The 27880-nt window shown below is 32.0% G+C and overlaps 3 protein-coding genes across 16 annotated transcripts; 2 read left to right on the top strand and 1 right to left on the bottom strand.

Moving 5' to 3' along the window:
- Positions 1-536: 536 nt before the first annotated feature.
- LOC123889772 (protein trichome birefringence-like 10) lies at positions 537-8126 on the top strand. 2 transcript variants are annotated; one of them, XM_045939265.1, is made up of 4 exons: positions 537-1554; positions 5655-6044; positions 6263-6421; positions 7041-8126. In XM_045939265.1, exons 1-4 carry the CDS (start codon positions 1151-1153, stop codon positions 7405-7407), a joined length of 1320 nt encoding a protein of 439 aa, XP_045795221.1. In that variant the 5' UTR covers positions 537-1150; the 3' UTR covers positions 7408-8126. The 2 variants fall into 2 exon arrangements, with proteins under 2 accessions (XP_045795221.1, XP_045795220.1); XM_045939264.1 differs by lacking the exon at positions 537-1554 and adding an exon at positions 3958-4701.
- Positions 8127-10926: 2800 nt separating this feature from the next.
- Positions 10927-14332, bottom strand: LOC123889932 (aluminum-activated malate transporter 2-like). Its single transcript, XM_045939454.1, has 6 exons — positions 13962-14332; positions 13480-13620; positions 13091-13366; positions 12279-12391; positions 12041-12184; positions 10927-11641 (listed from the first exon to the last, which is right to left on the bottom strand). The coding sequence occupies exons 1-6, from the start codon at positions 14269-14271 to the stop codon at positions 11294-11296; spliced, it is 1332 nt and encodes a 443-aa protein (XP_045795410.1). The 5' UTR covers positions 14272-14332; the 3' UTR covers positions 10927-11293.
- An 8588-nt stretch (positions 14333-22920) lies between these two features.
- On the top strand, positions 22921-27494 carry LOC123889218 (splicing factor 3B subunit 2-like). Of its 13 annotated transcripts, XM_045938454.1 has the most exons (12): positions 22923-23419; positions 23521-23652; positions 24098-24217; positions 24304-24406; positions 24659-24742; positions 24926-24947; positions 25053-25119; positions 25294-25371; positions 25577-25607; positions 26747-26866; positions 26944-27037; positions 27145-27494. In XM_045938454.1, exons 3-10 carry the CDS (start codon positions 24155-24157, stop codon positions 26761-26763), a joined length of 465 nt encoding a protein of 154 aa, XP_045794410.1. In that variant the 5' UTR covers positions 22923-23419; positions 23521-23652; positions 24098-24154; the 3' UTR covers positions 26764-26866; positions 26944-27037; positions 27145-27494. The 13 variants fall into 13 exon arrangements, 7 of the variants coding, with proteins under 7 accessions (XP_045794407.1, XP_045794409.1, XP_045794408.1 ...); XM_045938451.1 differs by having other exon boundaries at positions 22921-23419; positions 25577-26866; XM_045938455.1 differs by lacking the exon at positions 26747-26866 and having other exon boundaries at positions 22924-23419.
- The last annotated feature ends 386 nt before the right edge of the window (positions 27495-27880 follow it).

Below are 27880 nucleotides of genomic sequence, written 5' to 3'. Positions count from 1 at the left end.
TGGATGGGCATTCATTGATGACCTATGACTATGAGTATGACAAATTGACAATACTAGGAGGAAGGAGCACACACGGACACGGCTATGCCACCAAAAAGATTCTTAAAAATATTTTGTCTATATTCTTAGAAGCTTAAAATATTTTTATTTTGACTAAGAAGCTTAAAATTTACAAAAATAATTACTTCTATTTTTTATTTTTATCTTGAATATAAGTAAATTTCATTACTTTTACTCTATTTAATTTAATAATAGCAAAGTGATTCTAAACTCACACACATAAATAGAAAAATCGGAGTTCGAACTCCGATAATGACGTTCGACTTAACAATTTAAAGTATGTCAGAATCATGGTAAGTGTGTCAGAATCACGGTGACCCGTAATTTTTAAAAACTAAATTTTATAATTTTTGCAAAATTACGGTGGATCACCGTGATTCTGACCTACCAATATAATACCATACATAGGTTTAGACAATTAGAAGAGAATTACTTCCACGTCTAATTGTAGGCAATTGTGTGGTACAAACTATTCCATACTCATTCCATTCATTCCGCTGCACTCACCACACGTTTCATTAATTAAGTAATTTTTTTCTAATCATGTCACCTGTATTTCATTTACAATAGGTCAATAGCCCCTTATCTTCGGACGGGTTGCCTCTGGTCACTCAACAACGATTTCGTGCGTTTCAAGTATCTTACTTGTTCAATTAAGATTAGATAATTTAAAACTTAAGAATCATGTACGATTAAAATGAGATAATTTCATATAACATCACTTAGATGAGATGCTATAAGTCTCGTATAGTTTAACTAATATTTTGAATGTGATAATTGACTTGAACATGCAACAATATTAAAACTTTTAAAAAGAGTTTGTCATCGTTTAAGTTTCACAAGATTTAAAAGATTAGTCTTTACGGTTTTATAGGAAATATACCCGATTTATAGAATTAAAGAAATAGACAATTTTCATAAGTATATTTATTTAGTTAGTAGCTACAAGAATGTTGAAATATATGACTTTAGAATTCTCCATTTCTCTCTTCCTCTTATAACCTTGTTCTTGTTCTACTTCTTGTTCTTCTTCTTATTCTTCATAAACTCACTCAATCAACAAATCTTTCTAAGAATAAAAAAAAATACCATGACCCACATGGATTTTCTCAAGAAATTCAAACGCTTTAACCCATTAGAATCTTCTTTAACAATCCTTGGATTCTTCTTTCTTTCCATTCTCTTCTTCATTGGATGTTTCTTCTATGTTGATTATAAAAGTATACTACTTCATTCTAAGGGAACCAAACTATTTTCATTCCATTTTTCTTCTCCTTCACCTTCTCCCCCTCCTCCTCCTGTTGAATTTTTGACTCAACAAGGCGATAACTGTGATGTTTTTTATGGAAATTGGGTTTGGGATGAAACTTATCCACTTTATAATTCTTCAAATTGTGCCTTATTGGATGGAGGTTTTCGTTGCTCTGAGAATGGTAGACCTGATAGTTTTTATACTAAGTGGAGATGGCAACCTAATGATTGTAACTTGCCAAGGTTTGGACTAATCCCTTTTCATATTTTCTACCATTTTGGTTTGATTTTGGACTTGTTTTTTGTGTTTTTATTTTGGTTCGTAGAAATTGCTCAAAATATGATGACAAAAAAGTTCTTTTGTTTATTGGTGTATCAATGTTTAGTTTTTGTCTTATGGAGTTGATTGTTTATAATATCACCTTTCATAAGCTTCCTTGTATTATATATTTTTCCAAAATCAGTTTTTATTTTATTTTATCAGCTACCCTTATGAATTTGTACTAGGAACTAGGATTTTTTTTAGTGTTTTTTTAGGTTGTTAAATGTGTTTAAAAAAGGTTATAATTAACTATAAATAATAACATCTAAGGATGTCAATGTCTATCTGTTAACGGAGTTTCCCATAAAAATTATCTATTTATAGCTCTAAAGTCGAATATTTTTTCCGCATGAAAATGGGAATGGAGGGAAAAGTTCTCCCGAAAATATTTCGGGGCGGAAATCCGGGAAAGTAACCTCTACCATTTTGCTTTTATATTTAATAGAGTCTAAATTAAGTTGCCCTGCATAAATTTGGTGGAATATATATCTTAAACCCATAAAAAATGTGTTGGAAATTAAACATGGTAGAGTATGGTATAGTAGCTAGTAGTACTTCCTGAAAATTAATGCCATATTAAAAATTTAACATATTGAATTTTTGAAAAGAAATAAAAATAATACGTTGAAACTTAGGGAGTACCTTTTTTTATTTACTTGTGGTTTCCAATTCGAATCCATTTTTATTATTTTGTGGTGCTTCTTTCTCCTACCCTTATATTATTTTATGCTGCTTGAGTCACAAAGGAAATTCCTATTTAATGGGACGTGCTTAGGACTTTCTTTTTGAGAAAAATAGATAGAAATAGAAAATTAGAAGAAGAGAATAAGAAAAGATGGTTACTTCCACGTCAAATGGTACCCATTATTCCATTCCCATTCTCATTCCATTTATTCCCTCCACTCTCCACACACGATTCATTAATTAATTAATAATTTTTTTTATAAGATTAATTAATACTACTATCATGCCACTGGTATTTTATTTTATCACTAATATTTTAAGAGTATTGCTAGTTAGTAACAAATATTTATATGTGAAAGAGAAGAATTCACAAAATTAGAGAAATTGACCTATCAAAATTGGCTAATCATACATGGGAGGGAGGGAGTGATTATAATTTGTAAATGTTAAATGTTGCCACATAAATACAAAATAATTAGTTTCTAATGCAAACAAAAATACAAAATAATTTTTAACTCCACAATTCATAAGTCATTTTAATCCTTAAAGTTAAATATGACGATTAACTCATTCAAAAATGCTAATGTTATGCTCTCTGACTCTTCCTATGAACACAACAAAGTGGTGATTAAAAATAATCCAACGGTCCAGATTAACTTTCTAAAATCATGAAAAAAAATCCCAAAACATCTCCCCTCCACCCATCTCCCTCAAAATTCAAATGATTTATGGGTTTCAAGCAATTCACGGCCCATACAAATCTCTGTGATTTCAACTTTTTTCTTCCATGTTTTTATCTCTGTTGGTACTTATCTGGCTTTTTGGGTACATATATAATTTATCTCCATTTCCCTATCTCTTTTTTTTGTTTTCCCCTTCAATTTTATTTTTATGAGTTGTTGCACCAGATCGGTGATGGCCACATATTCTCTCTATCTCTCCTTCTTCATTCTTCTAATGTTTCTTTTGCCTATAGTATCCACTCCAATTTTTTGTCTATCTCTTGCTCTCACTTTCTCTCTATTCATGGTCTGGGTTTCTTTTGTGAAATGAGGCTTTTATTTATGAAAGACACATTTGATTTGTTGATTAAGTTGTTGATGAATGAGTTTTTAAATGGTGCTAGGATGATGGATTTCAAGACAGTGAGGGAGAAGTGATTTTTGTTTTTGAGGGAAATGTTTTGAGAATTTTTTATTCATAATTCAAAAAATTAATCTAAACGGTTGGATTTTTTTTTGTTTACGATGAAGCTGATGATCGAACATACGACATTCTTTGGCATATTATTTAAACCTCTCACCAATAGATCAAATTCAGTAGCTTAAACCGTTGAATTATTTAATCATCACGTTACATAGCAATTCGGATCAGGATTGCCACATCATCTTTTTTGACTGAGTTAACAATCATATTTAATGCCAAAAACTATAATGACTAACATATTTGCATAATCAAAAACTATTTTATATTTTTGTTTTAGTCAGAAATCCAAAATCCATTTGAAAGTGAGTTATTTTGTATTTTTACTTGAATCAAAAATCAAATTTTCAGCTAATTGCATATTCAAAAACCAAAATAGCTGTTACCCTATTATTATTATTATTATTATTAAAAATTATTATTAAAAAATAATAAAATAAAATAAATTGCCGCCCATTCCCCCAAAAATATAGGGGAAAATAAATACCAATAAATCCCACACCCTTTAACACAAACCAATCCCCAACTTCCTTTTTTATAACTCCCACTTCATTCATTCATTCATTCACACATCAAAAAACTTCCCTATTTTCCATCTTCACAAAAACCACTTCCATAACAAAACCACTTTACCTTTTCCAACCATTCATTAATGCTTCTCTTTACATTCTTTGTTTCTTAGTGTGGACCCCACTTTTAACCTTGTTCTTGTTCTTCTTCTTCTTACACTCACTCACTCAATCAACAAATGTTTCTTCTGAAAACAAAAAAACTACCATGACCCACATGGATTTTCTCAAGAAATTCAAACGCTTTAACCCATTAGAACCTTCTTTAGCAATCCTTGGATTCTTCTTTCTTTCAATTCTCTTCACTGGTTGTTTCTTCTATGTTGATTATAAGGGTATACTTCTTCATTCTAAAGTAACAAAACCCTTTTCATTCCATTTTTCTTCTTCTCCTTCACCTTCTCCTTCTCCTCATCCTGTTCAATTTTTGACTCAACAAGGTGATAACTGTCATGTGTTTGATGGAAATTGGGTTTGGGATGAAACTTATCCACTCTATCATTCTTCAAATTGTTCCTTCTTGGATCGAGGTTTTCGTTGCTCTGAGAATGGTAGACCTGATATTTTCTATACTAAGTGGAGATGGCAACCTAAAGATTGTAACTTGCCAAGGTTTGGATTAACCCCTTTTCATATTTTCTACCCTATTGGTTTGATTTTGTTTTTGGAGTTTTTTTTGTGTTTTTATTTTGGTTGGTAGAAGATATTGATGACCAAAAAAAGTTCTTTTTTGTTTATTGGTTAGTAACTTAGTATCAATGTTTAGTTTTTGTCTTATGTAGTTGATTGTTTATGATATCACCTTTCATAAGCTTCCTTGTATTATATATATTTTTTTCCAAAATCAGTTTTTTTATATATGGGTCACTCTTATGAATTTGTACTAGGAAGTGTTTTTTTTTTTTTTTTTGAGGTTGTTGAATGTGTTTAAAAAGGTGTTGCTTGTTGGTATGAAGTTGATTATGGTTTTTCCTTTTTGGTTTTCTTCTAGTGAAACTGAATAGTCCTTGTCTATGTAACTATGTTGCTATTTTCATTATGATTAACTATAGACAATGGCGTCTAATTCAAGCCTAGCAATTAATTAGTGTGTCTATATTTCTTTCTCCAAAAGGAAGAAAGGAATAATTTTTAAGTTGGGGTTAAGCTGTTTTGATGTTTACTACTCTTAATTTGACAGTTTATTCTTTTTTTTCTTACTTTTCTACCTTTACTAAATGTATGTTTGGCATCATGATGAGTATGTCAGAATCACAGTGAAACTAAATGTATGTTTGGTATCACGATGAGTGTGTCAGAATCACGATGATAAGTGATTTTGTAGAAGCTACATAGTGTAGCTTTTTTGGAAAGTCACTGTAAGTCACCGTGATTCTGACATACCCACCGTCATACCAAACATAGGCATTCTTCTCGTGTGCCTGCAATTGTATGCGTTTTAATTTGCTTCATATGGAGTATTTTGTTTATGCATATAATACAGAGTGCTATGTTACGGCAAATTAGTTCATGGCATGTGCCAAATATATAACATGTTTATTTTCTTCTTGTTTTGCTTGTAACAGATTCGATGGAAGGAAGATGTTGGAAAATTTACGAAACAAGCGGTTAGTTTTTGTTGGTGATTCGATTGGAAGGAACCAATGGGAATCACTACTTTGTATGCTATCTTCTGCTGTTACAAACAAGAGTTCTGTCTATGAGGTTAACGGGAACCCAATTTCAAAACACACCGGCTTCTTGGCATTCAAGTTTGCAGATTTCAACTGCACGGTTGAATACTATAGGTCTCCGTATTTAGTAGTTCAAGGACGGCCTCCTCCTGGGGCACCTCATGGGGTAAGATTGACTTTGAGAGTGGATCATATGGACTGGAATTCTCATCGGTGGAGAGATGCAGATGTGTTGATTCTCAATGCTGGACATTGGTGGAATTACGAGAAGACCGTCAAAATGTAAGGATTTCTTTTTATCATTGTTCCTTTGTGATGGATTGTTATTCTTAATAATTCAATCTTCGAGTGCTACCTTATCCTAGCAGATTGATATTATTTTCTTTTCGTTGAACAATGCAAAAGCTGGACACTATTATTAGCAAGGAATGAATTTATATGAAGACTATTGTTATTGTAATTATATGTGAGTTTGATTTTGGTCTTTTTTTATTGCTTAGAGGTTGTTACTTCCAAATAGGGGATAAAGTGAAGATGAACATGTCTATAGACAATGCATTCAGAGTATCAGTTGAGACAGTAGTTGATTGGATTGCTCGTGAAGTAAACAGGAACAAAACATATGTCCTTTTCCGAACTTATGCTCCTGTGCATTTCAGGTTTGCCTAAATTTTCAATCAAACTTACCTGCACTTTTCTCTTTATTTGATCGAAGTTTGTCTGTTATATGTTTTTAAATGCAAAATTTGATCACAATATCATTCCTTCTCCAATAAACACATTAGGATTGATGAAATGATATTGGTGTGAGCTTAACTAAATTTTACTATTACATAGTTGTTTTAGAGGACCTTGCCTTTCACTACTGTTTTTGGCAAGCATTTTTGTTCTATGAATCACCGACACAATCACAGGCACTGGATGCGATACTGGTACAAGCACGTGAGTCAGTTTCGACACAAACACCTGTCAGACAATGCACACATTCAATCTGAAGTGTTGGTGCTACATAATTTTGTTTATTGACTAAATTTTCTATATAAGTTTGACACAAATTTTAATACTCAAGACACAGAACTTTCTGCATCTTAAGGGCATTCCTTTTAGCAGACACGTGCTTAGTCTTCTATGACTTTTTATCTCATTTATGTTACTTTTTAAATGTTACATAGGTTATTCTTGTTGTCAATGTAGAAATTCTGAAATTTGAATGGATTGGTTTCTGTCTAGCTGATCTTGTTTTGTTGCTTACCATTACTTTCTTTGTGAATGTATTAGGGGTGGTGATTGGAATACTGGCGGTGGCTGTCATTCGGAAACACTACCGGATTTAGGCTCCTTGCCGGCACTGTCTGACGATCATTTCAGCACCGTCACCGATGTCTTGTCACAACACGCGAATAAATCCAATGTTTTGAATTTGGACTTACTTAATATCACACAAATGTCAGAACGGAGGAAAGACGGCCATGCATCTATTTACTATCTCGCGAAGGGCAAAGTCTCTATGCAACGGCAAGACTGTAGCCATTGGTGTCTCCCCGGTGTTCCTGATTCATGGAACGAGATTCTTTATGCTCTTATTCTCAAGAAGAAAGCTTTTTCGGAGCGTAATACAACAAAAGTTTCTCAAGTTTCACTATAAATAGTCTAGACAGTTTGCAGAAAATCAACATATACAAATCTTCGCCACAAACAATCATTCTCTGTCATCGGTGAATGACATGAAGTTCAAAGCTAAATTTGCCATTTTTGCGGTCAGTTTCACTAATTGTTGCAACTAACTATTTGTTAGTTTGCCCTGTCTTGTTACAAAGCAAAAAAAGTTAACATGTTTGGTTTAAGAAAAATGTCTGTTGTTTCCATTTTCCAATTTTTACTAAGTTATAAACACATCATTTTAATTTCACCTTATTTCTTTTTTTTTTCAAGATTTGTATACATCATAAACTATACAAACTAGTAGTTTTATTATGTTGTACAAATCCTTGAAAATTTGAAATAAAGTGAAAAAGATTAGTGTTTATAATTATTAGTTAAAATTGAAAATACAAACAGAAAATGTTTTCTTAAATTGAACATGCTTGTTGACAAAAATTCATGCAAAATGATTGTTTTGACCCACTTTGTAGTGGTCTTCCATTTTAGATTAATGTTGGGATGGTGAATTTGAGGGATAGCAAATAGCTTATAGAAAATTAATAATCACTGAGATATACACTTGATGTATCAGAAAGCATATACAAATCTCAAGTGACATTTGCTCTTGAAAAGAGTAGTGGAAGTTATGTCAAGTTTTTTGTTACATTTTGTACATACTATATATTTTTTGTTGGTTACTTGGTTTCACTAGTAATTCCTAAATGTGATGCTTTGCATTTTGCTCCTAAATCCAAGACAATTTACAAGGGTTGGTCTAGTGGTGAAGACTCTCCTTAGAGTTTGCTCCACTTCCTGTGTTGGGCCAGTCTATATAGAAGGAAAAAAAAACCCCTGACTTTAAATGGACAATCCCACAAGTAGGTTGTGGGATTGATGTCCCTCGGATTAGTCAGTCCTTGGACCAGATACCGTGTCTTAAAAAAACAATCTCAATTCGTACCCCTAAAATGCAGGGGTTTACCGGAAGGCGGAAGCATGCTTCCGGTACTATATTTTGACAAATTTGAGCAATACAGGGGGGCGATTGAGAAGCTGTCTAAATCCAATAATAAACTATACTAATATTATTACGTTTGTGATTTAATTTAAGTTAAACGGTGACCAGCTCTAAAATCGATTGATGCATGTAATCTAGTTCAAGTTTCAAGATCTATTTGAATGATTCCAAATCATACAGGTTACTACTAGTGTGATTTTTTATATTTTTTGACTAAAGGTTACAACTAGTGATGACATTACTTGAGAGTGTCATTATGTACTTTGCGTGAGCCATACTTACTACTCAACATTGTATTCGATAACATCAAAAGTAAACTTAAATTTGAAGTCATTTTCTTTTATTATTGTGTTCTTATAGTAATAGTAATAAACAGATCCAAAATATTCTTCAGAAACATATCCAAATAAACGAGGCATAGTATCAGTTAAACAATTGGCCTTTCCCCTCGTGAAGATAAAATTTTGCATTTGATCTCTCATTTAACATGCACAAGAATCATAGGGTCAAATCCCATGTAATTTATCATAAATAGTAAAAAGGAAAAATCTTAGCAGCAAATCTTTGAACAGCAAAATACACATAAACTACCAACACTGCCATAATCTTAGCAGCTCGATCACATAGATTACAACAATAACTACTAGTAAGATCAATTGCACAAATACAATAGACATTCATTAAACACAATAATTTTTTAATTGTAACTAACAATAATTGTTTCAACAATTTCCTCATGTGTTCCACAAGTTCTCAATACTAGTTAAACTAACAAACATGAAAAGACAAAAATTGCTACTTCAAGTTGAAACTATCAATTGTCACGAATATCGAGGCCTAACTCATCCTTACAAAACCGGCTTGTAAGTTGAAACCGACTTATACACTTCAAATTCTTTGGTGCCACTACTAGGTAGGTTTTCATCATCGTCCATATCGGGATAAGCTATGTGTTTTCCTACAAGAAACAAGTCTCCCTCCAATGACTCTACAAGATATGCTCTATCAACATAATGATTATAGCCCCCCAGATGAAACAACATTAGGAATGACCTCCATCTTTGCAAAATAGATTTTTGAAGGGATTTAGTAGGGTTATTTTTGTACCTTTGAATATTCATCCATCTTTGCAACCCAACCATGACTCGAACCACACAACCTCTTGCTATGATGTACTTGTAGTTGAAAGTGGTAAGTTTTGTTGGTTGAAATCCCATATAAACATTTCTTTGTTCTACACTTTCTTTTGGGAATCATAAGCATGGGCAATACATTGTTTTTGACGATTCTGATAAATAAACTTTGCGATTGAATACCAATTCTTGCATAACACACTGAAATAAATGTGATCTATGCGCTCTACCAACTTGTCAAAAATCAAACTTAGAGGGAGTGCTTCTAAGTTTCCTCAATCTACCACTACCTCCATTGACAAAGAAATTAAAGATACTGAAAATCAAATGGTAAAATTGGGAGTATATTTATAGGATTTCAATTTCAATTTCAATTTGAATTCAAATTATATTTTCTGTTACAAGTTAGTTGATTTTCAGTTACATTATAAAGTGGAGAAGTTAGTTTATATCTATTTCTGTTGAGGCTTTTCATTTTCTGTTATAAGTTAGTTGATCTTCAGTTACATTATTATAAATACATACATAGATACATACTAGTATTCAATATTCATTCATTCAACCACATTCAGATTTTTATTTCCACACTCTCAGCACTCATTCATCCTTTTCCTTTCTCCTTCAACCTTTTCTTTTCTTCAAGAAGTCAAAACCCAAGATCATGCTTCCATTTGTAAAACATGTTCTTTTTGGGACCATATCAACAGTATCATCGAATTGAAGACCCTCAGGCGTGGTCGAGGCCACTGGTTAGGTAGGTATTACTCCGGCGAATTCTCCATGGCTGCGGTTCAGGCAAATAGGGATATGGAAGATAAGTGCCAAGTTGAAGTTGGCATTGATGCACTCTTTGTTGGAATTTATGATGGCCATAAAGGCGACACGGCTTCCACCTATCTTTGAAATCATATCTTCACTGAACTATTAAGTGAGTCTTCTTTTCATTAAAAAAAATTGTGTTAAAAAGTCTCACATCGGATATGAGATGACCTTGACAAGTGTTTATAAACAAAGTGCAGTCCTCGCCTTACAAGCCGGTTTTGTGAGGATGGTTTAGACCCATACTTATTTCTAATAATTTCTAACATTGTTCATTCTTCTTTCATTTTCATTCTTTGTTTCTTTCTCATTTGCATTTTCATTTCATTCATATGTGTTTGTTATTATCTTAATAACATTGCCTATTTTTTTTCTTACCTTTAATTCTTTGAATGCTGTTCTTTGAGTGTGGATATGGAATTGAAACATGAACTGAAATTTAAAGGAATAAAGTGATTCTATATCCCAGAATTGTTTTATTAAATTATTTTGTTCTTCTTAAAGAAATTATAACTGATGTGATGTTTTGAGGCATAAGATTCAGTGCACATTGTTTGAACCCTATGTGGATGAGCTCAATAATTTTATTGTTGCTGGTGATTACAACAATGCTGTTGTTATTGTGCAACTTGCTAAATAGAAAATAGAATATTTATTTAAGCCTTTATTTCTATTTATTTTTTTCATTATCATGGTACAAAGACGGTTAATTTGTATCATATACTACGTCAATTACCTTTTTTTTTATATTGACACATACGTCAATTACTTAGAACTTAGAAATTAGATAACGCACTCAAGCCCATTTATAGTTTATGAGACAAAATCTTGAGTGGTTAATACTTAATACTAATAACTTCATATATATGTACATATACATATAGAAATCTAGATTTTCTACCGCCAACTTTATCATATATCTATGAAGAGACTGGAGTCACACGGGTGCGAAAACCGGCTTTATCTTGAAGTTCCCCGGCCTCTATAACCAATTCACCTACCTTCTCAACCACTTCCATAAGCAAAAACACCAAGCTTGCAATTGCTAGCATTTCACCATTCTCAAATTCTGAAATATTGGAGGTTGAAATCACCAAACTCAACTCTTCTCTAGTTGTTTTCAACTTAGCTATAATGTTTTCCCTTTCTTCACATTTTCTCATTTTTTTCAAGCTATCTCCAACTTCTCGTAGAGTCCAAACAACCCTTGACCCAATTGCTTCACACTGTTCTAATTGGGCTTTTGATCGCTTCAAAGTTGCAGTGGGCTTAAGAAACAAAAAAAAAATAATCAGCCCATCAAATATAATTTCATTACCTTTGATTATTTTTGTTTTGTTTTAAAATTTGTTCACATTTATATTTTATTTACTAAAATTTGTTCACGTTAAAATTAATCAATTTACTATGTGTGACATATTAATTTTAGTCATTACATAGTTCATATTTGAGTGACTAAAATCAAATGGTTCACATGTTCTATTGACTAATTTAAACATAAACAAATATTATAAAGACTAAAAAAACGTAATAAGCAGGCAAAAATAAAAAGTGATGTATTTACAATAATAAAGAAAAACAATTTTTTACTAGTGTTAAGTAAATTTTGATATATTTTTTGTGACTAAAAATATTTTTAAACACTTGAATGTAAAATAAATAAGTACATTTTTTGAGGCTAGGAGGCAACGTTCCAACGCAAGAATGAGTGAAGCTAGTTCTCGAAGAATCTCTCCAATCTTTAAGTATTTTTCCCATGGGTAGGAAAATCCAAATTTTCCATGCCAAGGTTCCCACTTTGCAAAATTTGCCTAAAAAAAAGAGAGTAATATATTTTGATTCCATTTCTCAATAAAAAATTATAAGCATAACTTAAATTAAAAAATTGCAAATACTAGTAATTACCAATGATTCATCCTTTGACTTGGAGTTCAACACTGACTTGCAAACTGTGAAGTTGGTAGCATCGGGTTGATTTTCCTTTTCCTTGACTGATTTTGAACATTCCTCTAAGCAACCTAAAATAAAAAACCATAAGCTTCTTTTGAGCTTAACTATAGTATAGTGTTATATATGATGTAATCTCATCCACTCATTCATTATATAGAAGAATTTTATATTTGAGCATGGCAGTCTTTGTTAAAATATTTTGGCCAGCATAGATTTTTTTTCTTATATATATAGAAAATAATTAGGAAGTTATATACATATATATATATATTGAATATATGTATTTTTTTTATATTGTCATTGAGTTTAAATTTCACTCTCAAAAGTTAGGCCATAAAATAAGAATATCCAACCACATAGATTGAAAAATTTAATAATGTGATACTTCAATACATAAAGAATATTGAATTCGGGTGTTTGAGAGAAGCGACCATATAAGATACCGAAATTTTAGAGATACCTATTTATTTTTATTTAGGATCTGTTTAGTTGGAAGAAAAAAAGTGGAAATGAATGAAAACACATAGATCGAATAATGAACTTGAACTAAAATTTAGTTTAAGTTCTTTCGATATTGTATTTTGCTTCTTTCCTCAACTCTTGATCAGCTCCAACTTTTGTTGTAATTGTTGTTTATGTCTCTTTTGGTTGATATAGGGACCACATATTTGGTCATGAAAATATTTCATTGTTGTTTTGATATGTCAACAACTAAAAAAGCATAAACTATATAATATATTATGAGAGAATATTATATAATATAATACCTTGAATTGTATTTGCAAGATGGTGGAATCTAGAGACAATGGAATCATGAAGTTCATCACTGGCCCACAAAGGATAAACAAATAAATTGACACAAATAGCAACAATGAAACCCATTAGGATTGTCAATAAACGTTCTCTTGCTAATTCCCAAACTTTAACTCCTGGACGTGCCCCAGATACCACTACTAGATTGAATGTTAGCATAAATACCACCACTCCATAATCATATCTGTTCTTTATTTTTGGAACTAGTCGAAAATATGTAGCAAATGATCCTGTAATAATAATATATATGTCACACCTTATGTTATATATTAATCACATGCACTTCAAACTAATTACTACTATATACAAGAAAATAATGGTAAGATATTTATCAAGAACTTACCAAAGATATATACTGAAGTACTAATGAAAATTGAGTTGCCAACTCCTCCAATGTTTTGTGCCAAAATTGCTGCTAAGCATCCCAATCCTCCTCCAACAATAGTCCCTATTCCACGGTTGAAGCCTTTTCCAAGTGTAGCTCCTAATTAAGTATAACATGTTCATCAAGAGGCATTACTATGAATTGGATCAAGTTGAATATTCACACAGTTGAACGCAGTAATGAATTTTAGCTGTTGATTTGAGATTGAACGGTCTAGACCGCAGAGTTAAATTACATAGTAAAATGATCTCAGCCATAGTTTAAATCCGATAGCTGAGAGCTGTAACTGCATGACGCAGTTACAGCAGGAAATCCAATTCGCTATAAATTTTGTGAAAAAAAGAAGTTGCATTACTATATATATGCAAAAAATATGAATTGAAGTAATATTTCATAACTTAATTATATATGTTATAGCTAGTGAAAGTATATATTTATACCTGCATTGAATTCAAAGATGACAACAACAGTCATGATAGCCCACATTGCATTTTCACCAACTTGATCAAAGAGAGGATTTATAATGTAAAGAAGTGAAACCAAAACAAGTGAGAGTCCTACTTTGATGCTATGAATCATCTTCTTAATGTCATGTTCACTTTTTATCTTCCTCTTATTGTTGTCCCTTGGAACAAAAGAACAGTTGATTTTATTTTTTCCAATATGAGTGTTTGTTTCTTTCTTCATTTGAGCAATATTGTTGTTGCTATCTTCTTCATTTGTAATGGATATAACATGACTTGATTCCATTTTGTCTTTATTCCCACACTCTATTTCTTTTGCCTCTTGGACTATGACTTGGTCTCATTCTCTTGGAGAACCCCTATTTATACTATGGCATGTGAGTGGAGAATGATGAAAGGTTTAACTTGGGAAATATTATTAGGCATGGCAACATGATCCTACACTCTAAAAGTAAAAGATCTTCAATTTATGTTAACGAATATATGTCTTCTTTTTTTTTTTGGAAAATTCTAACTAGTTTAATATTTATTATAAAATGGTAAAATAAATATCAAAATAAAAGGGGATGTCAAAGTAATAGTTTATGTATATCTAAAATAAATAACAAAAACAAATGAAACCAAAATGAGTATTAATAGTTTATGTTATAGGATATTTATTTTTCCTCCTCCTATACTTCTACAAAATCAAAGTATTTGAAAGTATATTTTTGAGTGAGGAAAATAACTATTTTTTTTTTTTGTCTAGAAGTATACTTTTAAACTAGGTAAAAAAATTGTGTTTTTTCTTTCTTTTCTTTAGAAGTATATTTTTGAAGTGTATGTGGTGGGTGAAAAATAAGCTACATCGTCTTCACCATGTAAATCAAATCAAACAAGACTTTGATTTAACCCTCCTTACCCTTAGTTCACTCCACTTAATTAAACTAACAAACATGAAAAGACAAAAATTGCTACTTCAAGTTAGGTCATAAAATAAGAATATCCAACCACATAGATTGAAAAATTGTGTTTTTTCTTTCTTTTCTTTAGAAGTATATTTTTGAAGTGCATGTGGTGGGTGAAAAATAAGCTACATCGTCTTCACCATGTAAATCAAATCAAACAAGCCATAGAGAAATTTATTATTTTACTCAATTTTTGACATCAACATCGTATATTTATACGGTTTTTTGAATTTTATATTACTCTCTTCTTGACTTCGACATCAACAATTATTCATTAACCTAGACCATGAAAGTATGGTTATAGTCCCATTCCAATAGTGAGATCCATAGCCTACGGGTCTTTCCCAAGCCAGTAAAAGAAGAAGGTCTTTTCGATGACTACCCTAAGCCTACAAGTAGGCAGGACGGTAATTCATATAATGTTGATTTTTAGGTGTAAAAGCAACACCGTTCTGATTTCATGTCATCTGATCAAAGTCTAACAATAATTACACACGAATTCGCTCGTTTGATTTATTTGCATAAAATTTCGTCTAATTTTAAGCATGACTTTACCTTTGAACTTACTCTAATTCTTGAATTTTAACTGTATAAAATTTCTACTCACATTTAATCAAAGCTGATTTTCTCTAACAAAATTAGGACAAACTCATACATATATAATTCTCAAATTGAATTTCATTGCAAAACCTAACTAGCTAGTACTAGTGGACGTGGCCCTTTTTACAACCCCTAATCAAGATATGAGTATAGAGTATGAATAAGAACCACCAATATATATCTGTTGTGCAATTATACCTTGATTTAACGGACACCCTTAATTAGTGACCTTAGTGGAACACGTATATAATCACACCATCATGCGTACCTTATAAGAGGTAATGACTTTTCATAATTAATTTCATTTCTTTCTTTTTGTCAAAAATGAAATATTTCATTTCTTCTTTTTCGTTTTTCAATTAAAAAATGTGATATTTGAAATTTCAAAGTTAGTCTGTAAAAAAGAATTATACAGTGAAATGTTAATATTAAAAAAGAATACGAGAGGGGAATGTATACTATTGTGCCTAAATATAAGCACCATTTAGAAGAAAAATAGTTGTCCCTAAAAATAAGTCATATTTCAAATTACTCGATTTTTTTTTAAAATATATCCCTTATTATATTGATTTATCTTGAGATTATTTTTTAAAAAAAATTGTCTTTGAGAGATGAAAATTCATAATTAGATGTATCAAAATTGTCTTAGTAATATATATTCATGACTAAAATATATCAAAATTACCAACAAAAAAAATTGGGTTATATTCTCTCTACTTGAAATAATCTTTTTTTTAGATGTAACTTGAAATAATCTTATTCAAGACATTATTAATAAGTCATTAAACATGAACACCTCTCATGGTTGGAATTCGAACATTTGTTTGCCGCGTTGTAAAATTTTAGTATCTTATATTTGATCTAACATAGCACACATGTTACAAACTTTTCTTAGTATGTGTAAAAGAGTCAACAAGGTTTATAAAACTGACAAAAACAATTTTTTTTTTACTTAAGAAACGGACAAAAACATTTATCATGATATGAATAAACTCTAATTATGTACCAAAAAAATAAAAAAAATAAACTCTAATTGAATTTTATGAAAAATGAAAAAAAATAACAAGTAATTAAATCCTCATTAGATTGAGCTCAAATACAGTAATTGAATTTCAATTAATGATAAATTGCTTCGAATGTCAATCACTTCGAATTCGGACAAAAATCATTCTTAATCAAATGTTATTAATATTTTTTTTATTTTTATTGAGCTCCGAATTACCAGAACTCCAAAATGCTCCGATGTAAATGATTTTTATCTATTTTGTGCTGGGTTCCGTGGTAGGTTATTACACTTCAATGATAATTAATCAGATTGCTAAAAACGTAAGGCTAATTTTTTAGATAATCCCTAAGGTTTTAGATAACCCCATTGAATTGAAATATAGTGATGTTTGCACTTAGAAAGACCATGCCCCGACACACTTAGTCTCCCAACTTTCTGCAACATTTTTGTTGTTTTGTGAAGTTAGTGGTTATATATGCTAAGATATTCGACCAATGTATTATGTTCAAAAGATTATCATATTTCAAGTGACCTTATAGGTAAGTAATGTCTATTACGAATTTTTACCAAATTCGCAAAAAATATAAAAATCACTATACAAGTCACTATTGGTGTAAGCCCAAATTTGGCATGGTCTTTCTGTTCCTATACACGTTTCTAATTGGGGTGATCGATCAAATTTCATCCAAAATTTTCATTTCCACTTTACCTCTATCCGTAAAAAAAACAATAAACTTTAGCTCTAGTAGCGGTCATTTCAACTATTAAAATCAGAAATACACAAATAAGAAAAGAGAAAGACGGCTAGGGCTTCAATAAAATATCAATAACTTTTTATTACAAAAAGGTTACTAGAGAATATATAATAAAATCTAATGGATTCTAAACTAATTAACAGGCTCAATAACATAGACTATTATTTTATTATCTAACATCAACAAGTTTATAATCTTTATTTTACGGGAAGATTGTTAGGTCCCGAGCAGATGACCGAAAGATCATTCAAATTGAACTCAGAATAACTATATAAGTGAGTTGGACACCACACTTTAACATAAAATTTTATGGCATTAGATTTATGGGTCTTCTCACTTATAAAGTGTTCAACCTCCACTTTTTTAAGTAATGTGTGACTTAACTCACACTTGCCACAACAATCTTCCCTCAAGTGTGAGTCATTCAATTTTTTATGTTCTCCCTCAAGCAGAAGTTTTTTCATTTACACACACTTGCATCGTCGTTGCTGCTGCACTTAACAGAACACGCCGTCTGACCACCTTTATCAGGAAGACTTTCGATACAAGGCCAAAAAAAGTTTACAATTTATCTTTTTAATCATTATATTTATTTGATTAAAATAGATACAATTGGTATACTTAGACTTATTTATTATTATAATATTTTTCAAAGGTTATTTTATGTTTATGTTCTCATTATTACACTATTTTTTTTAAACTAAAGTTATTCTCCGCGCGTAACTGCAGAGACTAATTTCCTCGAGGTAACTGAGATTCATTTAAGGGGTTGACATCTCACAACAAATGTTTTTCTATACGCACCGACCGGGGATCAAACCCAAGTATCAAATGGTTAAGGGACCCAAGTATCTACAAAATGCTTCTCCATTATTACACTATTTTTATTATTACTGTATTTATTTCTAAGAAAATCCTAACAAATTTGCTATTATTTAAGCATATCAAAGGCAACTTTTGAATAAAAAATGTGTATTTTTTTTTATTTTTTATCAGGTAGCTCAGTGGCTAGAAATTTCAGCCTTAAAATGGATAAGTGAAGTGTCCGTGATTCGAATATAAAATGTGATATCCTTACCAACTGAACTAAGTTTACGGGACAAAAATGTGTATATCTTACATTAGTGAGTGGTTACTTGTATTTTCAAAACAAAAGTTTCTTTTATGGATTTCTTAAACCATGCTCTTATGATATTTGTTGGCAAGGCACTGATTTTTTTTATGGTATCAAAGGCACTCATTTTTATTTTTTTTAAGTAGTTTGGTGGTTAAAATTGCACCTTTTAAGGAAGTAGGAATATCAGGGTTCGAACTTTAGTACCTACATATTACATGCAATGTCTCTACCAACTAAGTTAGGCTCACTACGACTTCTTAGCAACTCTAGAGGTGTGTTTTGAGAAGCATGGAAGTGTAGGAAATTTTATTTAGCATTGATAGTAGGAAGAAGTTGATAATTAAAACGAGTGTTGGAAGCTCTTTATATAGTGGCCCCAGGCTATAACGAAGGTAATCAACTATTAACGAAAGTTCCACGTCGGATGTCAGATGACCTGAACATGTGTTTATAAACTAGAGATAATCCGCACCTTACAAGCCGGTTGTGTAGGGTTGAATGCTCAATACTCAATTCTAAGATGATATCAGAGCCTCTGAAATTCTGGCACACTAGTAACACGATGTTGAACACGATGCTCCAACACTGTATGTTTGATCCGATGATCCAACACTGTGTTCAACACTGAACTAGACGAACAATAAGGAAATATAAAATGCACGAAACAGAATAACACAGTTATTTGTTAACCCAGTTCAGCATAACAGCCTACTCTGGGGGATACCAATCCAGGAGTGAATCCACTATGATAGTATTAGTTCAAAGCCCTCAATAAACGCCCCGTTTATGACTTCTCACCTAATCACCATCTGTGCTATATTCTACCTAAGTCACACCTAGGTATGAGAACCTCCGCTCAACTCCTCTTAATCACAGCCACTGTGATCGTACACGTTACAATTTACAGATGAAGACACACTTCTTAAAACATCCACCAATTCCGTACTTCAAAGATTAGGAATGGTTCATACACACTATCTTCTTGCTTAGAAGCTCCGGAGATATTACAACACAGTAACACACAGTCCTTAATCTTGCATCAAGGTAATACAAGAAGAGGAACACAATTAACAATACTATAACCCTAAACACACGCTTTGTAAAACTCAATTTCGGCTTCAGTGATTTGCACAAGGGTTCAGTCTTCCTTTATATAGCCTGAGCTAGCACGAGCTAGGTCTTGAATTGGGCTTCAAAAAACGCAGCAGGTCCAGAAGTTACTTCAAGGAATATTCTTGAATCAAATGTTTTGTTTCCATAAATAGTTGATGCATTCTGAAACAAAACTAGGTCATGGCCGCCTTCTAGAACATTAGGAAAAGCGTGCTGCTTGGTGCACAAGTAAAAAGGCGAGATTTCCATAAATAGAACTCCACGCGAGATTAAAAAAACATCAGGCCCGGCCCACTGGATGTGGTATCCAATGTTGAAGCATTCCATGCAACATCTTGCTTGAACTTGATGGTGAAGCATTCTGCTCCACATCTGGCTTGAATATTTGTTTTAGTAAAATGCGTCCATCATAAAACACCAACAGCCTCTATGACTAAGTGGTCTGGAGTTCGATTCCTGAGTGGAATTTAAGCATATGGTATGTGGAGTTATGGATTATATGCTTCAAGCCCAAGTGGCACCCAATTCCTAACTAATTAATCATTTTTTTTCTCTATTTAATCTAACAACTCAGCAAGTTGGAATAGTTGAATATTTAGGTGGGTGAAATAGTGAGTATTTTTTCAATTGTAGTTTGGGTGATTTTGACAACATTGTAACTCCTATATGTTATGCAAACTCTATATATTTTTGCTCGTTTCTTGTACCCTCGTCTATTAGAGTCTATTAATATATTTAGATACTTGGTTTGAGTAGAGTAATTGGTCTAAGAGGAACATAGTTTTTTTTGGCTGTAATCTTACTTAGGTCTTGGTTGCTAGATTGAGTACTTGTATATACTTTTTTTATTGGAGTAAGTTGAGTACCTATTGTACTTTTACCTTATGTTTTTTCCTTATTAATAAAATCACACTGTTTGATAATTTAGAACTTGCATGAAGAATATTGTGTTTGAACATTTTGTATGAGAATTAGTGCCGAATAACAATTGTAATTTTTTAAAATGATATTATGGATCGATCCGTCAAACCTACATAAGATTAGGTTTGGGCATTGTTTTCAAAGTCTATATATTTAAACTAAATTTTTAGCCTTATCAAATAAAGTTTAGAGGGTAATTCAATCTGAATTAAAATGAGTTGGATAATCTGTTTTGGCAACTCTATTCACACTTATAAATAAACTCAAATCAATAGAGACTATTATGGATTGGGCTTATGCGCCAAATCGCTGAGGAAATCCACCTTTTGACCGTCGAGCAAGGTCCAACAGCTAAAGGCCCACGAAGACTCAACTCTGGTCAACGTACGACTTGCTCAGTGCATTCGTAACGTCCGACATCAGAATGATGAACATTTACTGTTGATCATGGTTTTTCAGCCGTTTTCCAATAGTCATTGATGACATTAAACATGTCCATCAACAATCTTGGCCCAACATTGAGAACTATATATACTCCTTTCATACAGAGGAGTCAGGTATATTCTAACTTTTACTAAAAACCTTGTTTCACACTCACCCTGACAGAAGCAAAATATAAAGATCGAATAATTGACTTGAGAGTGATGTTTAACCTTGCTCCATACACACATTTAGGGAAGGTAATATGGAGATTCACTCCTTCTTTTAGTGCAAATCTTTTATCTTTTATAATATTAATTAATAGTAAAAAGTAACTTTTGTAGGTCTATATTTTAAAAAAAGTTTTAATTAACCAATTGAATTGTATTTGAAATAATAAAAAAATTGAAAAGAAAAACGTCATTTTGTACTATGCCTGCACGACTATGAAGCCCTGATATGTGACACGATACCGATATGATACGACACCGATACGGGAAAATTTTCAAAATTCCCAATACGATACGTCCGGGATACGTTATTTAAAAATTTAATTTAAAATTAAATATATAAATGCACAATATATAAACATAACTAAAATCGATAATGATAAAAATTAACATTCAAATTACTCAAAATAAGAAAACAAGTGACAATTACATATATTAAGTTAAGTACTACCCAAAATGGGGTGGGATGAGTAGTTTAACTGGTTAAACTAATTGAGTTAAGAGTTAATGAGTTGAAGGTCCAGAGTTCAATTCATGACAAGGAGAAAAACTAATAAAGACATAGTTGGTAACGTCTCATACTCTAACATTCAATACTTAAGAAAAAATACGAATTGTATCAGTCTCCTCTTCTACGTTTCTATTATCAAAAAACATTAATTGCCCAATACTTTTTCAATCGATACGCGTATCAGATAAGTATCCGACAAGTATTGGTTATATTTTATTTTAAAAAATAATATTAATTGCCGATACTTCTCTGATATAATACTTCTCCTAGACGTGTATCGGAAAATATTGGATGAGTATCGGTATCGAGTACATATCGGACACAATACTTTGTCATTTTTAAAGTATCGAGGCTTCATGGTTGTTTGTACAATGTAAACGCTGACGTTCGTTCATTGGTTTATAATATTTTATTAGGAAAAAAAGCATGCACTATAATTTGTCATTTGTGTGCTTATATATTGTGTACGACATAATCCACCAAAACAAATATTGTGTACGATATATGTACCATCTTATTTATTATGGGTCGACAAACAAATTAGATACATGTTGCACGCGGTAACTACTTTGCTTTGTTGGCCACTAATGCAATTTTTCTATCAATAATCATCATAAATATAAGGAAGAAAAATGAAGAAATTAATGCAAGAAAGACGAATTTTCACGTTGGCTCCGTGCGATTATGAAAAAGCTGCCTTATAGGGAGCTTTAGACTCACTGCGACTTCAGTGCTTCTCAGTTCTCGCCACGTTTCCAAACATGTTCTTATAGTGTACTATGTACTAGTAATTTTGTTTCAACTTATAGAATTCATTTCAAGATGTTTGTTTCCTGAAGTAAAATTTATTTTATATTCATAATTGTTTGTGTTCTGAATTGGGTCAAGACTCATGCTCGTCAATATACTTGGTCTAGTAACACAAAGATCCAACAAACCCCAATCGTTGGAGTCATAAATAATTGGATACCGATGGTAAAATAAAATTAAAAAAATTATCTTTGTGTTTTTATATCTTACTTATACTAAAGGATGAGTTGTTTTCCAAACCCTAATTCCTTTGACAATTTGTAACTCTCATCCCTTGCCCAATGAACTCTTTACACTTTTGTATATTGGCCAATCATAACTTACCACCTCTAGGTTTCCATTTCATCTAACCTAATTTGCTTGTCCTTTGTAACCCTAATGTTCTATCCAATAGTTAATTGGCACTTAATATATGCTTAGAAAATCACATGTTGGCAACTAGAAGCTTCTATGTGGTTGCAATGATTCAGCCTGCATCAATTCTGTTGGACCTCTCCTTGCACCAATTGGAAAGCTCCACTAAATATAAGATGGCAGGAAGTAAACTAACTGAATGAGGACACAGATTTGGTTCAGCACACAAATTTCATCTCTCTGTTAAGAAAGAATCTACCAATTCCCCAATCCTATACCCTCACCATTCTCAAACTCTTTCTCTCACCCTCCATCTCGTCCTTCACAATCACAACCACAACCACCACCACCACCACCTGTGAGGGAGTGGCCGAGTGAGAGATTTTCCGGCGGGAGACAGAGAATTCCGGCCGTGGAAGAGAGAGTTCCAACCGATATAGAGTTCCGGGGGCGTTTCGCGGTAATACGGCGGTGGTTGGCGACGGCGGTGACGGCAGTGACGGAGCTTCTTTCTCCTTCTTTCCTCTGGTTCAATCTTACTTTCTATACATTTATTTGCTTCTTTTTTTTTCTGTTGCTTTTTTTTTTTTTGGTGAGGATGGTGGTTGAAGATTAGAGGTGGTGGTGATGTGTGCTGGTTATGGTGGATGGTGATTATCTCGAAATTCATCTTCTAGATTTCATCTTTCTCAATTTGTGAATATTAATCTCTCTAATTGTTTTTTTGTTTTTTTGTGTTGGTTTTTTGCAGGCTCTATGAAAGAGGGAACCTGCTTTAACTTTGCCTGTTATATTTGAATAGGATTAGCACAGTTTCAGCAAGAGGAAGGGGAAGCTTTGCCAGGAAAACTCTCACACATGTCTTGATCCACATGCTAGCAGAGTTAGTTGACCTCTTCTTTTTATCTTTTCATTGAGACTTTCCCTGTTGTGGGTTTAAGCATAGTGAGAGATAGAGAAAGACAATTGTGTGTGAAATGAGAAAAATTCAATCTTTTGTTTGTTTCTTCAATGTTTTAGCAATTGGAATTTGGTGATAATGGATTCTCTTGAATATTATAGTTTCTTTGTAAGATTTAGCTTCAGAAGCATATAATCTTTTTTTTCTATTCTTCTTCTGATTGATTAAAAATTGGATTTTTTTGGGGACAATTTGTGACTTTGATTTAGGGAAGAGGCAGTTGTGGAGTGGAGTGTTTCAGAAATTATATATGTTGTTAGATCAGAAATTGAAGTAGATCATGGCTTATGTAATTGGTTAAATATCTCGGCTAGCGTTTCAATTTAGTACCCAAACTTATGTCATTATTTTTTCCCTTAATTTTTAGGTGGTTGAGAAAGTTGAAATTGAGTATCTACCAGAGAAGGTAGACCTATATGAAGGCATGGATGAAGAATTTAGAAAAATATTTGAGAAGTTTAGTTTCACTGATGTCGCTGCTTCAGAGGTAATAAATTGTTCTTAATTGTCTTTTTCTCATTGCAACTTCTTTGTTTTATTGTTTTGATTAAAGGTTTTCTATTGTACTACTAGGAAACTGATAAGAAGGACGAGGTGGCAGAAAATGCAGTTACTAAAAAGAAGGCTGGTTCTGATTCTGACTCTGACGATGAAGAAAACGAGCAAGAAGAAAAAGGTATAGCAATGCGTAATGTGTTTATTCTAAATTTGTTGTATTCCTATGGAAATGCATTCTTAAAAAGTTTAATCTTGTGTTCAGCTTCAATGAAGAATGAAAATTGCTGAACTGAAACAAGTTAGTTCAAGACCTGATGTTGTTGAGATAAGAATGTTTTATATAGTACAATTAGTTTCAAGTTGTTGGGTCTCCGTTTCTTTCAATGCCGTTTTGCAAATGTTATTGCATAATTTCCTTTTCATTTTTCAGGTTTGGGATGCTACTGCAGCAGATCCAAAGTTGGTGATGTTTTTGAAACCAAGGCATTGGTGTCAAAAGAGAAAATCTTTGCAGGTTAGTCAGCATCCTGACTGGATAATTATAGGTTAATTTTTTTATTAATGGCAAATGATAATTATAGGTTAATGATGCAAGCATGTCTGATGGTTGTGCCCTGCATGAGTGATGTAGAAATAGGGTGAGGACGATGACGTCGATAAGGTTTCTCTTATATATGTATGTATGTGATGCTTGCAGCGGAGCAGCTGTGGCAATCACCAACCCTGGACTTGTAGGTGTTTGGAAATGGGCATTCCTTGAGTTTCTCTTTTGTTATCTCTGGTATATTGATTAGGAATATGGTGCTCATACTTGTCTTATGTTATATGACTGGGACCTATAGTCATATGACATTTTTGCATAATATTAATGGGCATTTATTTGTGACAAAGGTGCTAATAGCTCTACTTTGAATTTTCAGATGCCTTTCCATTGTGCTTAATGCTCGGGCTGAATTCGTCTTCAATTTTTAATGATTGATATTACTTAGCTTCATTATATAGTCGATGCTGACATATATTAAGTTATTAGTTATCTCATCAGAAATTATGTCATTGTTTTGGCAGGGGAAACATGGTATTGAGAAACAACCCTTTCAGCTTCCTGATTTCATTGCTTCCACTGGTATTGAGAAAATTAGACAGGTAATCTGACCTGTTTGCTTCTATGTGTGTGTGTGTGTGTGTGTGTTATATGTTAAATGCAGAGTGACTCCCAGTGTGATGATAAAGGTACTATTAATTTAGTTTACCATTGAGGCTTATCTTTAGCTATGAAGTGAAAATATTAACAACATATTGATTTTGAGTTTGCATACTTACATCATACATTTTTAATTTGCTTGGACAGTTTGCATGCTCTGATTGTTCCATCCCAACAAGTGAGCTTAATTGTTATTCAATTTCTCCATTTTCTTTCTTCTTTTTCTTCCTGTGTTTTTCTTCCTAATTTTGCGTGTATCATTGTTGCTTTTCATCTTTAGAGGGTAATATAAAAGTTCAACTTCAGGAAAAAAAGATAAAGGATTAATCCGAAGTCCCTTACTGCACATTAAATATTGTAGTCCCTTACTTTAAATTCATGCCTTAAATTTGCTAAATGATCACATGGTCTATCTTAACAATTAACATTTCCGAATTTCAATAACCATAGTCTATGAGTGAACCTCCAATTCCCTGTTTTAAATTGTGTTTTTATTTTAACAAAAGGATGCATCTAACACTTGATAGTGGAAAATGTATTTTGCATAGAAAACCAAGGTCCCAGGAAATTAGTGGGGAGCTTTACATCTCTAGAGTGTGTTTTTAAATTGTGCTTATTCTCTGTATGAGTGTAGCCATAAGTGTAGCTTTCAAGTTTTCAATAGAGGTTTTTAAAGAATCCTCTTGATTCCTTTTGTCAAAAGTGTTTTTAATGATATAGAATGTTTTCATTTACTTTGATGTTTCCACTTAGCTTCAATATGTTGGATTCTATTACTTTCTGTTTACATCAAATTTTTGTTTACTTCTTAAATGGCCATTATTGATTTGGCAAAGATGAAATAATTTATTTCTAATCATATATGTTTTAACCCAATCAACCAATCATATATGTTTACTTTCACTTAATTACTTTTTGTGTTATCTCCTTTTTTGTTTACTTTTTATTTATGTAAAAAAATTGGTCTTAAACACTCTTTCTATGGAGATTGAGTTAACGTCCAGTTTAGCATTGTATGGAAGACTATGTTTAGGTACTATAAGATATTGCTTAAAGGTGTTAACACATTTTCTATATTTTGTCCTAGCTTCAATATGATGATTCTATAACTTTCTATTTACATCAAATTTTTACTTACTTTCTTAACATTCACGTCTACTTAACATCAGTGCCCTGCAATTGGAATAAAAAGTTACACCTGTTACATGTCTTCTGTCCATATAGAATAGACTCACTGCCTTATTTATTTTTTTACTTAAGAAGTTGCAAGACATGGTGAAAAGGCAAATGTTGATAAATATGTAGTAGCAAATATAGGTGATGGGAGGAAATGAAGATTAAATAGAAGAGGTAGTTATTATATATGAAAAAAAGTGGTAGAATGAATGAGATCAATAAAACAGGTGGAATCAAAGGTGGAATCACTTCAAAACTGAGGTAAAGTTTTAGGAGTTGATTTTAACATTTTCCTTGACCATCTTAGGAGTTGACATGTGATTCTATTTATTACTCAGGTCCAATATGATGGAACAATTTTTTGTAACAAATGATTTTGCTTCTCCTGTCATTTTTTATCCTTCAGCTTGGCAAAGTTGAATAAATAATTTGGTATGTGAATATTAATCTTTGTTTGTTTACTGATTTTCTTCTGCATTAGTATATAGTTTATTATATAAGATAGGATGGTTTATTATATTTGTTAACCACCTTGACAGGTTCAATGAGAGTGTCTAATTCTTTTACATTATAAGATGGTAAAGAGGTCATCCAACAACATGGAATCAATTGGTATTAGACAATTTGCAGACATGTATTTAATATTATATTTGGAGTGGTTACTGAAATTTGAGTTCCTATATGAAGAATTAATGGATATGAATGAACTCAAATGCTCATATATTTCTCTCATATTCTGTTTAACATGTGTTTTTCACTTTGGATTTGTAGCTGGTCTATTTCTAGAAATTATATTGGCCATGCAATCATGACTTATTTATCAATTCTATTGGTTGCATGTACTCTTGGAACTTGCTATCATGTCTTTAACAAAATTCTTCTATCATCATATCATGCGATCATTACTCCTACCTATATTTTGAATAGTATTCCTATGTCCCAAATAGCACTCCTATATATTCTCAAATAGTAGTAATCTTCTTTCTAAATAGTATCACACTCTCAAATGTTTGTGAAGGAATTATTGTTCATGAAAAAAAAAAAACTTTGCCTTTGTATAGGAAGTCAAGTGATGAGTATTATTTACTTGCGCAATATTTCTTCTTTATAACCGTATTAATTGCGCAAAAAAGGTAACAATTAAATTTTATACATGTCATGGGTTTTTGAAGGCTCAACTATAAAATAATAGATTATGCTTAACTCACTTGATTAACAACATCCATGATTGAAATATATATGGTTAACTCAAATATATGTGCATATGATCTACAT

This window comes from Trifolium pratense, linkage group LG6 (genome assembly GCF_020283565.1).
Source record: "Trifolium pratense cultivar HEN17-A07 linkage group LG6, ARS_RC_1.1, whole genome shotgun sequence".
NCBI classification, from domain to species: Eukaryota; Viridiplantae; Streptophyta; class Magnoliopsida; order Fabales; family Fabaceae; genus Trifolium; species Trifolium pratense.
The sequence above is the reverse complement of the archived record's forward strand: the minus strand, read 5'-3'. Positions and strand labels throughout refer to the sequence as shown.